This window comes from Anabas testudineus, chromosome 21 (genome assembly GCF_900324465.2).
Source record: "Anabas testudineus chromosome 21, fAnaTes1.2, whole genome shotgun sequence".
NCBI lineage: Eukaryota > Metazoa > Chordata > Actinopteri > Anabantiformes > Anabantidae > Anabas > Anabas testudineus.
Genome location: NC_046629.1, coordinates 22,713,590 through 22,730,972, shown reverse-complemented (window position 1 = coordinate 22,730,972; position 17,383 = coordinate 22,713,590). Strand labels below are relative to the sequence as shown.

Genomic DNA, 17,383 nt, shown 5'->3' with positions numbered 1-17,383 from the left:
ATGCGTCTTCGTCTCTGCGTGGATGCATGTGTGTGTGTGTGTACTGTGTGCACAGTAAGATTGGCCAATGTGGTCCTGTCAACTAACCATCAGCACACATTACTAAATCCCTTACAGTTTGCATTGTGTGGATGTGATTACTGAAGTGCAGTCTTTAAATACACAAGAAGGCCTTTTTTTATGTGGAAGTGTGTGTCATCACAGTGGTGAAAATAGGCAAACAAAAGAAGAGGAGGTTCATGGTGCTTTCCCAGTGGGAGACAATAGACAAGGCTCCCAGTGCACTCTCAAAGGAACGGTCTGTGAAATGTCACGTGTTTATGCTTCAATAATGAGTGAAACCCTGAATATACAGCATTTAAAATCCGATTAAGCATCATCTTCCTGGGTTTAGACATGGCTGTTTGGACACACTAGCTCTTACTGATGACAGATAATTAAAAATGTGAATCGGTCACTGATGTATGAGCTGAACCCTGTCTTTCACATTCTGCCTCTAACATTTTTCATTGCAGATCATAGCACAGGTGTGATTAATAGCAACAATACATTAAGCTTGTTCAGTGAGCCAGCATGTGTATTACCAGAAGGACCATCATTAGTGTTATTAAATACACCTGTGCTTTTCCTGCTATGACTTGTCAAAAAAGCTGCGATGAAAACAGTCTGCCGTCATCCACTTCACGCCTTCTGCCCTGCCTCGCAGGGTACCTGGGAAAGTCTTCAGCAAGATTACAATTCAAATTAGTATATTTCTAACAATGGAGAATAAGAAACAAATTGCAGTCTGAAGTAATTGTGGTTTTCCGTGTCACTAGGTGCAGTGGATTTAACAGTGGTTTTAGTGTCTGTGCTCCGTTCAGTAATCCCTCCATGTTCATAGTACTAAGAAATGCGTATAAACACTTGTAAAAGTGAGTGAAATTAAAGATAAAAAGCAAGATTTCCTAGTTAAAGTTGCTCCTTATACCTTGGCCCAGTCAAAACATATATATTTTAGGACCTTGCACACCCATACAGGTGTTTTCAGTAATTCGAACAGATCACATGTCTGCTCAGTTTGAAGTTAGGTGCAAATATGCGATGGGAGTTCATGAGATCCCCTAACGACTGAACAGAAACCAATAAAAATGAAAAATGTATTATTCTTCCCCCCTAACAGGTGCAACAAAACTATTAGAGTCTTTACACACCTCCACGGGCCTCAGAAAGACAGATCTAATCAAGCAGGGTAAGTGAAAACACCAGTGTGGGTGAACTATGGATGTGTAGGGCCTTTAGAGAAGATGCTAATCCACTCACTGATGGTGGACAAATAAGAAAGCCACAGCTCTGGCTGTCTGTTTCTACTGACCTGCTAAGCATTATACATCATGTGGTCCGCCGAAAAATGCCTTGTAGAAACATATTGAGAAAAGAAGGAATCCTCAGTCTCAGCTTCTGTTAGTGTGCAGATAACCCAGAAAAGTACCCAACCATTGACGTTGAATGGTTCACTGAACAAGAATCAACAGAGATGCTTTCTGTTAAATGTCAGACCACTAATTATTTTGGTCAGAGTAGTTGTAATAGTGGTGTAATTAACTCTATGATCTGACAGTATAATATTCTGTTGGGTATTAGTTTCAATCAGGAATGTGTTGATTTGATTAAAAAGTACCCTGACTTGCCTTAGGTGAAATGCAACAGTGGATATTTGCTGGTAGTTAATTCACCATCAGTATTTATTTATTTTGTTAGGAGAGGTTTCACCACAGTGTCTTGAAGGCATCAAGACATAACTCACAGTTTCAGATTTGTATTTTAAGAACCAATCTAGAAATACTGTTGAAAAAGAAGTGCGAGTACAATTTGGATAAAAGAGATGAGTGGATATATATGCTCTGCATGGCAATTTGCTGCAGATGTAATAGTGAATTTGGTCTAAACTATGGTATTAGTTTGTAAAAGTAGTAAGGTAAAATACTGCTGAAGGTCTTTATTGCAGCTGTAAGTGACAGTTTCATGATTGCGACATGCTCCACATATTTGATATTTTTCTGAATACATGTTTCTGCTTTTCTCCCTTTTAGTCTCTACTTCTCTGACCCCTCCTGTTGCTGGCTTTATTGTGTGCATAAGCTCTTGTCTTGGTGAAACAGGGATTGTGAACACTGACTGTAAACCGTTTATTAGACTTAGTTTGGTCTCTTTCTGTCCCCACACAGTTATCACTCTGGTTATGCCCTGCCACCTTTTAAGAGCTGCTATTCAAATGGAACAGCAGTAGCATTTATTCTAGCTTTGCTGATGCACTTGAGCCACGGTCTGATACTGTAGTCTCCTGAATCTTGGGTTGGTCCACAAGTCAGTGGTCCTGCTAGCTAGATAACATATTATTTATTTTTTATTTTTTTAATTGCATCTGTGTTTCATTAACACTAATGCAAACTAAACCCTTCCTGCTGTGTTGACCTAACATTAAAAGAGTTTATCTGGTAAACCAGCTGGATTCTCTTTCTTGAATAGTAATATACTATATTATATAAAAGCTATACAAAATTTTGGCACCAAGAGGGACTTCATTATCAGTATTACTGTATAAAAAGGCTCAAAAAAGGTAAAAGTATGAACATGATGGCTGAGTAGACCTCTTCATCCTCTGCTTCCTCTAGACAGCAACAAATAACAGTTTGCTGCTTTGCTAAAAATAACCATTATACCCACTGTGTGTCTTTGAACCCCATGAAAATAATACAATTCAAGTCATTGCATATAGATCCATTGTCAGAATTAAACAGCAAAATACATCTTCTCACCTAAATGGCACATGTAGGAGTTTTCTTATCTGACAGCAAGTTAGCTTTGGTCATATTTCACACAGCAGCTCCGGGTCTTGCTCCTCTTGCAGAATCAAACAGATGCTTGTTGGCACAGTCAAGATTACAGGTTGAGGACTCATACCATTAAAAATTATCTTTATTGTAATGTAGTCATGGAATTTCCTGCAGCCCAGGGCGATGGGGCCAAGTAAGAGTGAGAGAGAAACGGGTTGGAGTGCTTCCTCAAATTTCCACATATTAATTTGAGGTGAAATAAAATGGCAATTCAGAGTGATTTTCTGGGTGGGCTGAGAGAGTTTGGCTCCATATTCTCTGAGAGGTTCAGAAAAGGTCTGTGACAGGTGGAAGGAGAAGACACTGGCTCTTTCTCTACTTCTTGAGGTGATAAGTCAGTGTCTCTGCTCAGATAGTTTTGGATTCTCTCAGACATTTCGAAGGAAGAATCTGCCATGTAATAAGTCTTCACACAGCACCTTAGTTCCCAGCTGGGATCAATGGATTTCATCTTCTTGAGACAGTTTTTGGTGCCCCCAGAAAATGTCAACGTAGTCATTGAAATTCAATCTCTATGCCATACATGCTGATGAAGGGATCGCAGTGTAGTGAAGCATTTCACACCCCTGTTTTATGTTGGGGTAGTGCCTGAGATGCTTGCACGGAAAGGTTCCCAAGAGTGTCCTTCAGCTGAATGAAATCCCGTTTCAGCAGTTCTGAGCCACTGAGTCTGTATTTGAGAGGATATTGAACAGGCCCACATGCACAATGATTCTCTTGAGATATGATCATTCAACGCGAAGTTGTCGAGTTCACCTTGTTGTAGCACTAACAGTAGGATCATATAGTGGCTTTCTTGTTTTGCCTTTATGCACCTTTAGTTATTATCTTCTACTGTTAAATTGTCAGCTTGAAAAGCTCGGAAGGTGTAATGATACTGTACTTGGTGTAAAAGGCATATTGTGAGCGAGCTTGCTGCTATCCTTGGGGATAACATTAACTGCATTAGCATTAGTGGCCTACACGGCCATATAGGCTCCAGTATTGAAGTCTTAACTACTCTGCCTGTGTTGTTGTGCTGTGTGTGTTTTGGTAGGATGGTTTTTATGTAAAGGACTAATTCAAACAAGTTAGGGGAGAGAGGACTATTTACTAAGCATGACATTTTCAACTTGTCTTATAAGTAGCTAATAATTTTGATGCATGCATCATGTGCATTAATATAATACTGCACTATAATACACATTAAATTAAGTAGTAGTGGAAAAACATGTATAACACAATCTCCTCAATTGCTATTGATATCAATATATGTGATACCACCACCGGCTGATCTATTGATTTCCAGCAGAAAACTCTACAAGTACTGTTGATATACAAAACCAAACTACCAAATACAACTTTACAGCAAGTTCTTATTTACTGTTTTGTAAAAATATTATTTTGTTCCACAAAACATGTTTTGTTTTATTAGTGGTCAATTAAATGAATGTCAGGGGTGAGGTGATGTGGCCGTGATCAGTATACATGGTGGTGTGTGCGGTTCCTGATTATGTCGGGGGTTGCACCCTGCAGTTTACCTGTTTTTTACAACTTTCCTATTAATCCAAAGTGCCCAGCAGCTGTCTGCGTGACCTCTTATGAGCGAACACTGGGTGGTAAAGCGACAATAGTGAGAAAGTGTTGTCAGCCAAGTGTTTGTTTTTAGCTTATCCTGCTCCTCCTAATCTAGTGTTGGTAGACTGATGAGAAATAGTCCTATAGACATTAGTCTTTGGCATAAGACACTGGGACTAAAAGGATGTGCCTTGGTCTAAACCAGTTAGCTGTCAATTTCAGTTAAGAGCTTCTTGGGAAACAGCATCTGCCAGATTGCCTGCATGCACAGAAGTCCCTTGCTGTGCTAGCATACTGTCGCACTGACTAAGCCAGACATACAGTTTCATTAGCTTGTGATATGGCCTCTATTGAGTGTTGCTACTTTCTAAATTGGATGGTGGCATGAATTTGAAGTGGCAGGTTCAGTCATGTGCATTTGAAAAGTCTCTTTTGGAGAATGGCAGGTCTGATGTTCTCGCGAAGTCTCGTGTCAATGACACCTCATCAAATTTAGACAATTTTAGTTATTTTGTCATAAGTGGAGCATCTGTATACTGATGCTTGGCTTGATCACTGAGAAGCCTCTATTGATGTAATATCACATACTACAGTTCAGTTTAAAATGACAGAGTTAATTTGAAATTCAATGTCATGTCAATGCATATTTATAAACAGACTTCATTTTTGTCTTTCCTCGTCCATGTCACAAAGATCTGTATTGGTAGAAAGGTACATAAACCCCATGATCTCATGTTAACTGCTTAGCAACTGTGCTTCAGTGTTTCAGTGTACCTGGTGCCATCGATGAGGAAGTGAGTGATGATTCTGGTTGTTGCGCTTTTGGTTGACCTGGTGCTCTACAGGGTAAATGTGTAAATGGCTGAGGGTCATGGTGTTTGGTCTGATGTATGTGTTTTCTTTATGTTTAAAGAACCATGTGGACCACACAGTCTGTACTAAGAGTTAAAGATGACTTATATAGACATAGATAATAATGCTGTTGCTGTTATTTTTGGAGAGTGCAGGGCCATGAGCGATCGTTGAGGATTCTCCCATCACTGCACAAGATCATGACCTTGGCTTTTCACCTCATGTGTTGACTGTAGGTGTGTGGTGTTATCCAGCGTTGGATAAGTTGAATGAATGACATCAGACTCAGACGCTCATCTTTATTTATCTGTAAACTGAACATTAGCCATAAAAGTTGGGCTTTCCTCAGCAAGTTGCTCATAAATTCTCCTGTATTTAGCATAGTGATCAGAAAGAGTACAAACAGAGAAATGGAAACGCTTCATAGAGGCTTGGCTTGTCCAAGTTCTAAACATGGCAAACTGTGCTTATAGGAAAAAGAAAGTATGATCACCTTGCTGCTCCTTTCATAGATAAATATAGGTAGTTACTGAATAATGCGGTAATTAAAACAAAGCTAGTGTCAGAGGGTGTGACATTAAGGGACAGACATTAAGGGTGGAGCTATCTGGATAGTTTGGAGAAACATTGCCTCGAACCAGACCCGCTTGTATCAGTATGGTGCTTTTTTTAGAGGTAGGTACGTGTCCTACTGTCCACTAAACTTCCTTTATGTGTACAGGTAGTGAACAGAGCAGAGCAATATTTTTAATCACAGGAAAACACCATGCAGAAGCACACGATGGTGCACAGCAGGGGGTGACAGAAAGTGGAAAAAGCAGAAATTTTAACAGGTATTGAGCAGGTTGTTACTTATGTTAGGGTTGTATTCATAACTGAGGGTAAAGTGGATCATGGGATTACATTAAATACTAGCTACATCAGTGACTGCAGTAGTGTGGGCGTCTTATGGAAAGAAGGTTGTTTGAACAGACACTTTGGCATGTAAAGTTAATAACCTCATCGGAAATATGCTTTCAGTGACGGTAAGGAGCCCAGGAGTGTTGAGAGGACTTTGGGAATCTTCTCCTCTGTGATGACAAACATTGCTTCAGGCAGTTCAGGCACTTGGTAAAGTTGTCCCCCTGGGTGCCACCTTTAGAAGGTATTTAAAACCCAGTAACCTGGCACCTGGCCACAGGGCAGACTGAGGCCACACTGAAGGGACCCATCAGTCTGCAGGGACTCCCAGCTGAGGGGGAAACATTTTGGGATGTCCCACGATGAGCTTAGTAAGCTTATGGCAGACGCCTACTTTGTTGCTACTGCCCTTTTGAAAGTACCATATGACCTAGTATTTATTATCTTTCAACACCCAATTGGCACGGATAACAAAAATCATATTTCTTCTTTCCAGTGATAATGTAGATAAATCACATATTTAATGCTAGATTCAGCATTAAATGTCTCATGTATCAGTACAGAGCAAACAGGAAGTGATTTAACTAACAAGTTAAGGTTATAAGAACAGGTTATATCGATAAGTCAATCAGGAGAGTACAGTGCAGTTTCCTTCCACGCAAATGAAGAATGAAAAACAAGCAAAGCACTGATAAAATCCAAGGGCTTAAATGTCTGGACGTTTGTCCTCTCTCTCTATTCCAGTCTACCACAGTAATGACTGTAGCATTTTGTTTAGCTTCAGATCGATGCATTTTAACAACGCCATCAGAGAGACAAACGTGACTCAGTGAACTTTAATGTAATGGCTCCAAACACATTTCACTGTTTATCAATAGAAGTATATTGCTGCAAGATTTCAGCGCCCATTGATGTCAAAATTAATCCAAGGCAGTAAAACACAGGCCGACAGATCGAGTCAAATTCAGCTGGTTATCAGTCTGCCTCGAATGAAAGTGGTGCTGTGAGGGATCTGCATATCCAAGTACCCACATACTGGACTTTTCCACTTTGAAGTTCGATTTTCATCTTATTAGGTTTTGGTTTCGGTATCAAGATTTATAAAGTAAAGTAAATGATCAGTGAAATAATCATGCTGTGTGCACTATTTGCCACGTTGTACTATTTATCTGTTTTCTCACTTGTGCATTTCGCACAGCTCTGCCTCTCAAATTGGCATGCTCATTCCCTCCGCTACATATGGTAGTCACGCACTGCTGCATGTACACGCCTTCACTTCACATCTCTCCTCTCCTTTGTCTCCCACTCGCACGGTTTCCTCTCGTGTGGTTTCTGTTGTGCATATCCGTCGCCACTCCCCCACAGCATCCTCCCCGATCCCTCGTGCCTGTCATCCTCCCACCATCATTCTGACCCCGTCACTTAAACTTTTTCACTTTTCACTGTCATCTTTCTTCTTTCCTCTACCTCCTCACCATGCTGGTTTCCCTGAAACCTGTTTATACCTCCTTCCCTCGCATCCTCCTCCTCATTCCTGCATTTTCTCTCTGCATTCCCCCTACTCCTCAGCCTCCCATCCTCCTCCCACCACCTGTCTTTGTTCCACCCCTGTCAGCCAGCATTTACTGTTTGTCGGACGCTCGGAGGAGTCAGTATCAGGAGCTGCTATAGATGAACAAAATGAATGATGATGGTTCTGCTTGTTTTGCTAGGTTGTTGTGTGTTGTGACCTGGTAAGGCGAGGATGCCTTTTTATGTACAAAGTGCTCTGACAGTGTGTGTGTGTGTGTGTGAGTGTGTACACTGATGCACCGATCCCTGGCAGGTAGGGAGACAGCAGGTCCTGGCTGCAGTCCCAAAGCTTAGCATTTGGAACTCAGATAAAGAGAGTTGAGGGTAGGCAGAGCCACAGCAGCCCCTGCAGGAGGGTTGTGGAAACTCTATTTGCAGTGGGTGGACGGGAATGTGAAACGACATAGAAGAAGAAAAGAAAGTGGCTCAAATGGACATAAGTTGCTGCAAACATGACTGTGGAGCAGAATGCAGAAAGGATCAAGTGCACTAAGGTTTACCTGCATGAAATCCACACAAGTTATCTTCCATTTTCTCTGCTACTAACCCATTCCAGTCACACAAAAGAACACACGCACAGGACCGTCGACGCCTCGGCTGTCGCTGTGCTCCTGGTCGAGACGCCGCACAACTGTTCTGGTTTTGTCACAGCAGAGGTGTCTGCGATTTCTGCAAATTCTGAGCCAGCGGGCACATAAGGGCGTGCCATATGGCACTAGCCAGTGCCCCCCCCTCCCCGCACACTGCCCTGTCTGCAGAGAATAGCGGAGGATCAAATTTTCTCACCTTCTGTCTCATTCACTCGTCTTCTCATTAACATGCTCACTTCATTTTTCTCCTCCTCCTAAATCCTGCTTCTAACGGCTCTATCTTTCCAGCACATATCTGAGATGTTTTTGGCACCTTGTCTATTTTCATTTGCTTTTCACTGACAGTCGTCTGGGCCGACCTCCTGTACAGTGCAACAGCTGACGAAGCTTATATTCGCAGACTGCCAACATCACACGCTGCTAGTTATCAAGAACATTGTGGATCAAAACTGCAGCGCCCCGACAAAAGCTATAAGAAGAACACCGTTGTCTCTCTTATGGTCATGTGCCGCACAAAGACGCGCTGTGTGAAGAAATTTGAGTCGGTGCGAATGTTTGAAATCCGTCACCTCAGCTCACTCTTTTCTTCCACTGTCACATCAAGAGAAGTCCCAGCTGAGTAAATAAGTAGTTGGCAGTGTCAACAGGGCTCGTGGAAGATCAGTGGAAAAATTCAGTCAAGATGAAGATGAGTTTCGTGTCTTTTCTTATATTATGTTTGGCAATCTATTTCTGCCCCATACTCAAGTCATTCACTTCTAATCTTCCTCATGTGAAACATAAAAGAGATGCGCCCACATCCTTTAACAGGCTGATAAGACACAGGATCTTCCCCTATACCCACATGCTGTACCAGTATTTCTGGGTGAGACTGTAATTTGCGCACAGCTGCAGCCTCTGTCTTGTACCTCCCCTCAGTGAGACGGAGGCTTTTAAATCCCACATCGTCTCCTCAGTTCTCTTCTGTAAGAAAGCCAGACGCTGGGGAAGATCAAGCGATGAGGTGGAGGGGTTTTCACCGAAAAAGAAGGCCCTCTTAAAACACACCCGCAGGGTTCTGCCGGGCAACTTTCCCTTCCGTTGCATCACGCCTGGCATAAAGTGAGAGTCCCCGGGTTAAGAACAGCCCAAGCCAGATGGGAGAGAGTTTGAAAGTGGTTGTGGGGGGGGGAGAAGGATGGCAAAAAAGCACGAGCCCTGCAGTAAGCTATTCCAAGCACCTTTGTGGGGTTGCCATTTCTTCATTCTCTCCCGCACTCCTTTGAAGGGATTTTCTATCCCTCTCTCTCTCTTGCTCTGTCTGTGTCCCCATTCCTTCTTCTCTTTCTTTTTTATTTTGTGATCTTTTTTTTTCCCTGTACGCCTCAGTTTCTTCAGGCACTGTGGTTCTTTTTTATCGTGCCAAGTTTGTTGAGCCAGGGCTTCTCTCTTGCTCGTACCCTCTCTCTCTCTCTCTCCCCCTCTCTCTCGGGCCGTCTACATCTCACTTCTGTATTTCCTCTTACTTTCACTACCCCTCAGTCTCCTTCTGTCGTGCTCACATCTATTTTCACTGACCCCCCCCCCCCCAGCCCAATTTCACTCATTTTTCCCTCTCGTCATCTCTGCAGCCTCTTTCCTTCCTGCATCTCAATCCCTTTGATCAAGAGCCAGTGTGCAGTTTCCCTTTCCCTCCTATACTCCACCTCCTCCTTTAACTGTCTTCTGTGTGTCTTCTGCCATCTTTCTTCCCCTCAGCTAGTTTAAAACAGTGTTCACACTTGATAGTTATGATGCTCCCAGGCTACTGAATCGATGGCATGGTTATTTTTGTTCTTCTCCTTGTGGCCACGAGGCCTTGTGCCTGTGTGTGTGTGTGTGTGTGTGTGTGTGTGTGTATCATATGACATTATCCTGCTAAATTTGAAAAAGTGGTCTATGTGTGCAGTGGTATAATTGTTCGCAGTGCCACTTGTGATCTATGTGCACTCTCAAACACCTGAATGACCATTTATACTAGTGTCAAAAGTGTCTCAGTACTTTCAGAATACTTTTTAATCTAGAAAGTATTCACCTCATTGGTTTAAACCTAGAAGGCTTTTGTACAAGATACCAGTACTTTTGGTTCTTTTGGCTCATCCTGTGGTCGAGGACGTGGTTGGCACAGGTTTTATGCCAGACGCAGCCCTCGCCAAATTTGCACTGGGCTTGAAACTGGCACCCAGCGTGCACTGGCTGGTGCAGCCTCAGTGGCTGGGGTTTTGTGGCCGTTGTTTAGGTTCAGTGTCTTGTTCAGGGACATTTAGACATATGGCCAGGAGGAGGTCAACGGGCGACCACTCTATCAACTGTGCCACTGCCACCCCCATACTATACTGTACTGTATTGTACTGTGCTATACTACTATACTCTACTGCACTGTACTGTACTATACTGTACTATACTATATTGTACTATACTCTACTGTACTGTAATGTACTATACTGTACTGTACTATACTATATTGTACTATACTCTACTGTACTATACTGTACCGTACTGTACTGTACTATACTGTATCAGAAATATACCTGTACATTGTTCAGAAGAAATTGGTTCATGATTTGGGGCTGCCATCTTGCAGGGGAAAATTAATTTCCATCTTTATCAAGGCATACTACAAGTTAATGTGACACTACTTGAAGCTCTGTAGAAGGACACTGACCCTAAATTCTGAAGAAAAACAAAAAAAGAGAAAAGAATCTGCCTCTTGGAGTTTCCCAGAGCAGGCCTCCAGCCAACAGAGCTGCTGTCAAATTACCTCAAGACTGTTTTTCACACCAGGCAGCCTCAGAATCTGTCTGAGTTGAAGCAGTTCTGTGAAGAAGAATGGACCAAAAATCCTCCTGATCAGTGTGCACCTCTAGTCTGTAGTTACCAGAAGCAAGCTGCCAAGGGAGTATAGGCACTCTACACCAATCAGCAACAACATTAAAACCACCTGATTGTTTTAATGTTGTGGTGGACTGGAGCTAAGGATGCACACTCTGACAGCTCTGCAGCTACGCAGCACCACACACAGCAAACTGTGTGTTCTGACACCTGTCGAGTCCTGTCCACCATGCAGCTCAGTTAGTAGAGCAGTCTGGAATAGTCTTGACTATTTAAAGGTGGCAGCATCGTCTAAATAAAAAGCATGAATGCATGTCAATTACAACACCAAATTGACAGATAGATACTTGAAGAGTGGGTTAACGGCAACAAGGTTTTCACTCTGAATGTTTCACAGCACCTGACTGGATGTACTCAAGCCCTCTGCTATTAGTGCATTTTTATTCTGTCTACACTAAAAGTGAAAATAGAAAAGCCAAAATGGAAAGACATTTTCAATTGTAGCTAGCTAGTTAATGTAAACTTAAGACGTATTGAAAGTTCATCTTACTTTTGCAGACCTGAACACACTAACATTGCTGCGTACATTGGTACAAAGTCCGACCTGTTGAACTCTGGCTATAGACGACCAGGCATTTACACAGCAATCGAACAGAAAAGCAAACTCCACTGAGACTCTACAGTTCAACAGCTCAGCTTGTTTTCTTAGTTCACTTTTCGCCAAAGCCTTTTTAGACAGAGGTCCAAGCATACCGACATTAAGTTGACCCTTCTTTATGATGGCTTTGCTTATTTACACTAAACCAAGTAAAGCTGGCATAATGCTGCCCAGTGTGCATTTTAGACAGCTGCCAGGATCCCAGTAGGTGTTTATGTACTTTAAATCCAATTATTAATAGCACAAAAGAGGCAGTGTCCCTTGTGTGAGGAGTGAGTTGACAGCTCAGCCAATTACTAATGAATTCTATTGTTTCGTTAGTGTTGGAGTGCTGTTTTTGGCACCCTTCTTAAACCCATTCGCAGAAGCAGGAGGAAGAGAATAATTTATCAAGTTGTATGACTTAAGCTTTCATGAGTTTCAGGGCATCATGTATGTCAGAGCCCTGTAAACACACACAGACTTGCATACGTACAGTTATCTAAACTCATCTTCTTTTGTGAGAGGCAAGTGGTGTCCTGTGAGGGCACAGACAGATGATTTGGCCCATAGAACAGATTCCAGGTCAATCCGTTAGAGACTTAAAGGGAACAGAAGTGGAGACAAAGAGCCATGAGCTCCTTAGCTTGGCTCCTGTGGGGACTCTCAAGCAAACCCCTTGTCCTTGCAATGTCACACCCATCGGAGACACATTTTCACACACTGGCTATTTTTCAACACTTTTACAAGTAATCAGGTTACAGGCTGCTGTGACTATGGAGCAGCAATTTCTTTGAAACCTTTGATAGCCTTTTCTCTTACCCAAGGAACAGAGGGGACTTTTTCTCAATTGAATAATCACATTTGTTATTCCTGCAGTGTAGCACAGGCAAATCAATATCAAATCAAATTACTATCACTCCTCTACCAAAAATAAGACTACTTGCGACAGTCCCATCAGTCATGTGAAAAATCTAGAGTTACTCCGTAGCAAACAAATCATCTGGAAAAATGAATGAGTAATATTCTCTTGTACCTTAGCAGCTATTTTGCTCAGTGCCCTTGAGCAAGTCACTTAACCTCCGACTGCTCCAGTGGGGCGATGAGGAGTGAGCAACAGTACATGCTTTATCAAAAGATATACGCAGTGGCTCATATTACATGTCATAATGAATATCCGCTATTATAACATAGAACATGTAGCAAAATTATGTTGCGGTTTATTAATAGCTTGTAGTTATTATACATCAAATCCAGGAAAACTGAAATCCCTGTGAAATAACTAAGACTGTTCAATTGTTTAGCAGATGATCACTCAGATGAAGAAGCTGACAGTGACAATAAGCTCTCAGGGTTTTTAACAGCAACATTTTGAGCTGATTGTTTCGGCTGGTTGTCTGTTCCATAATTAAATAAAGTACTGAGAAGCCATGCACCCAACTGTTGTATACCTTTTAATTTTTGCTCCTTCACTTGACTGCAGGTTTTATAAATCTCATTGTAAATTCATAAATCTGTCAAACTGCCAAACATGCCATCTGTTTTCAAAGTATCTTACCTGTGTACTCTCCAGAATATTCGAAATTCTGTTTGTATACGGTAAAGATTATCTTAATTTGACTGACAATTGCTTTCTTTGATGGCATGGTAGTTTCTCTTTATAATTTGTTCAATTCACCAATTTGGACCTTTTAAAAAAAAGATTTTTTGATTTGTTTGTCTGTTTGTTTGAACCATTCATAATTTTACACTTCCTGTTTTGTGTCTACCATAATCAAACATTCAGCTTCAAGTCATAGAAGTTTATTCAATAATTTTTATTTATTGAAATGTGAAAGTGATCTCTGTGTTTATTTGTGGTTCATAATAACTCTCTTTTGTTCTCGAAAAGACTGACAAAATCAGCTCTTTACGGTTCCAAGTAGGATTTACCATTATCAGGGTCTCATATGCAGTATATAATTAGCAGCATTAAATGCTGAGTTCTAACCCTACCTGATCAAAAGAGAATATCTGTATGCTATTTTTAGATAGCCTTAAAATCACCTTTTTATTTGTGCTCATTTTCTTACCTATTTTTCCTGTTTTCTTCTCTCCCATCTACAGTGCAACAACGACTATGCCCCAGTGTGCGGCTCCAACAATCAGAACTACCAGAACGAGTGTTTCCTGCGCAGGGATGCCTGCAAGCAGCAGTCTGAAGTTCTTATTATGTCAGAAGGTGCCTGTCCTGCTGGTATGTACATATTAAAGTGCCTACGCAATCAGACACACGCACACACACATAAATACCCAGAGACACACAAACAGATTTGTGTGGATAGAAACTTCCCAAGAATGAAGGTAACGCTGACTGAATGTTTGAACAGTTGTCTGTAATCAAATCAAATGTTCCTATGCAAATAGAAAACTAGAAACGCAAACCGCTGTATACTAGCTAGTGCAAATTTCAGGCTTAAATATTGTAATCATAAATACATGTATATGCAAATGCTTCCAGTGGATGGATTTTAGCAATTACGCTGTGATGCATTACTTCAAAGGAAACACAAAGCATGATGAAAGAACTGCTGGAGGTGACAGATTGACGTAATTTTCAGCAAGCACAAGAACAGCGACACGCATTCTTACGCCAAAAGATAAAGATTTCATCACCTCAAGACAATGCCCTCACAAGAAACCCAAGACAGCATGTGTCCATGAGGACTGTTGAGCAATGCAGTGTTAAACAAGTAAATTATATGGTTTATTTAAATGTGGTGTGTTAAACAGAAAGTAAAAGGAAGCTTGACAGCTGCGACCTTTCGTTACGTAAGGTTTAAATAAATGTCAAAAGGCATAAAATGTAAATAATTCTGCATGTGCCAAATTGTCATAGGTAGTTACTGTAACAGTGTTGCCCAGAGGCCTGCTCAACAAAGCAGAAAATTGAATGACTGAATCACACATCTTCTTGATGGCCAATTCATTTTTTTTTTCTGCTTTGTGTTGCTATTTTTTCTTCTGTTTTCTTCAGAGAGTATTAATGCTGTGGAGGATCTGGTGATGCTACCTTTTTTTTTTTTTTTCTTAAATGCACGAATTTAGGTGCATATTAATTTATATTCACAAACACTGCAAATGGCTGAATAACTCCTGTCAATATTTTTATTTCCAAACAGCTTCATATTGTAGTCATACTAATCCTAGATCTGCTTGTATGACTGTTAGTCTTGTTCCTTTTGTTGGCATTTAAACTGTAAAAACTATGTCTTAGGTAGCACAGAGAGGTGTTAGAGAAGAGTTGCACAGGTCGTTATTGTAGGTACATTACTAAAGGTTGTGCCAATCAGTATCTATTGGTTGTGGCTACATTGGTTTTCTTCCTGGAGGCAGTATGTGCTGTTAGCTACTGTTTTCCTTGTCTGTAGGCACACAGACACGTCATATTTTATCAAATGTTGTTGTGTGGTTGCCATGGCCTGAACTCACCAGCCAGATTTATGCTTCTGCATCATGTCCGGGTGTTGATGCAGCTAAGCTAATGTGCTTCCCCTTGAAAAATATTACTACATTAGCATATGGAGACCAGAAGAAAACTGTCAACCACAACGACAAAGTTGAGTAAGGGCTCAGTAATGACCATATTGTGTTACACTGTAAAGCTGATGCCAACATGAATCACTTTCCATCCAAGTGAAGGAAAGAGTGTAAACATAATGACTTTGTATGGTACGATGATTAGACTTTCATTATAATGTCATTTTTCTATCCACTCTGTAGTGTTTCTGACAGACACACAAGTCTGTATTTTGTTATCAAAGCCAAATCCAATGACATGTTTGTATTTGTTACAAAATGAATAATCAATAACAATACTGCACTGGGTATGAAAATGTGTCAAGAGATAATGTACAACACATGCATCAGATGTGCACAACAACTATTAATGTGGTACTATGGCCTACAAAATGTACCAGAATATAAACATATATTAGAACTGCTGCAGGTCAGTGGCTGTGATGTAGAAATCCAGCTTTAAGGTGGTTGTAGTAGAAATTGCTATTGATTTTGACTGATTCTGTTCAGTCCCGGCTTCCTAGTCTGTAACCTCTTCACTGATCTAATTGCTTGTTGTTTTCATTTGACCATTTACTGGGAAGAAAAAAACACGGTGAAAAAATATGTCATGCAGTTATCAGACATAATGGTGATTAGTGTTTGCTGATAGACTTTGGTGGTCAATCTGCTAAGTGAGCATCTACAGTGGGAAAAGGTCAGGCACTTCATAAGCCATGTGGTAGAGACTTCTGCTCTAGTTCTGCTCGGGGCGCTAAAGAGTTGAAGATTCTTTGCCAGAGAGGGTTTATGTTAACCTATAGGTATTAGCAGAAACAAGAGAGGAATAAGATTTTATTAATGCCCAGTCTCAGTTGCTTTTTATGTAACTTTTAGTACTAGCAAACTGTAAAATTCCTTCACACATAAAAGAGCAGGCTGTAATGTTGGTGTTTATTTCATCTGAACATGCAATTAGGTATGCCCAGTATAATGTGTCTAATCCTGTGATGACAAATTGAAATGGATGAGCATATACTTGATAAAAAAGCACAGGCGCCCACAAAGGAATCTACCAATTAGTGAGTCATGTTCTGAATCATGTGCGTAGTTGTGAATGAGTGAATCTGCTGGCAAGATGTTGATGTTGGCTGGTTTGTAGGCATATGTGAATCACTGCTTAAGCCAAGACATCATCGTTGGCTCAAGTTGAGCAGTCGCTGACTCAGTTAAACTCACTGACAGGCAGCCGGCAGAAGTCCATTAAAAGGCCCTTGAACGGGCACAGCTCAGCAGAGGGAACATGTGGAGGCTGAGGTGGAAATGTTACTGCAGTAACAGACGCTGCGTCTGTGCCAGCAGGCAGAGCCGTGCACAGTCACATGAAATGTCCAGCCTCCCTCTGAATCGCCTGTTTGTGGGTTGTGTGTGAGGTCCTTCTCAAGACCTGATAGTTGAAGCCAGTGTTTGGGATTTGTATTTGTGTCTCTTCAGAGAGACAAACAGATGAAGATTCCTCTCTTCCATATAAGAAGCAGTGCTTTTGAGAATGCAGGGTCCAAACTATTTTATTTACAACATGTTTTGGAAACAGGATTGTGCATTTCAAACTGACATGAACTGGGTGGGAAAGTACAAATATAATTATCAATAATAACACAGCTTATTAAAACTCAGAAAGTGTCTTATCTTCAAAAAATATGGATTTGATTGCTCAACTACTAAATAATATGAACTGGTTAAAGCCAAATAAGAGAGAAACTGGACTTAGTGTTCATGCAAACCAGTCAAGTTACAGTTGCACATCTGCCCAGGCTCATATTTTCACAATCAATTAATCTATAAATCCAAGTGGACGTTTGTGCCAGATGGAAGAAAATTCCCTCCAGACGTTCCGGAGATATTGCTTTGACAAGAATGGGACAGACATCAGGTCACTGTGATCTTGACTTTTGACCACCAAAATCTAATCAGTTCATCTGAGTCTGTATTGAATTAACAGATTTCCCTCA

At 41.1% G+C, this 17,383-nt stretch overlaps 1 protein-coding gene across 1 annotated transcript in view; it reads left to right on the top strand.

Annotated features, from left to right (window-relative positions):
* tmeff2a (transmembrane protein with EGF-like and two follistatin-like domains 2a) overlaps positions 1-17,383 on the top strand; it is an 86,180-nt gene that overhangs the window by 19,670 nt on the left and 49,127 nt on the right. The window contains exon 3 of the mRNA XM_026376824.1: positions 13,941-14,070. Within this exon, the coding sequence (XP_026232609.1) occupies positions 13,941-14,070 (130 nt within the window). The remainder of the gene's footprint in view (positions 1-13,940; positions 14,071-17,383) is intronic.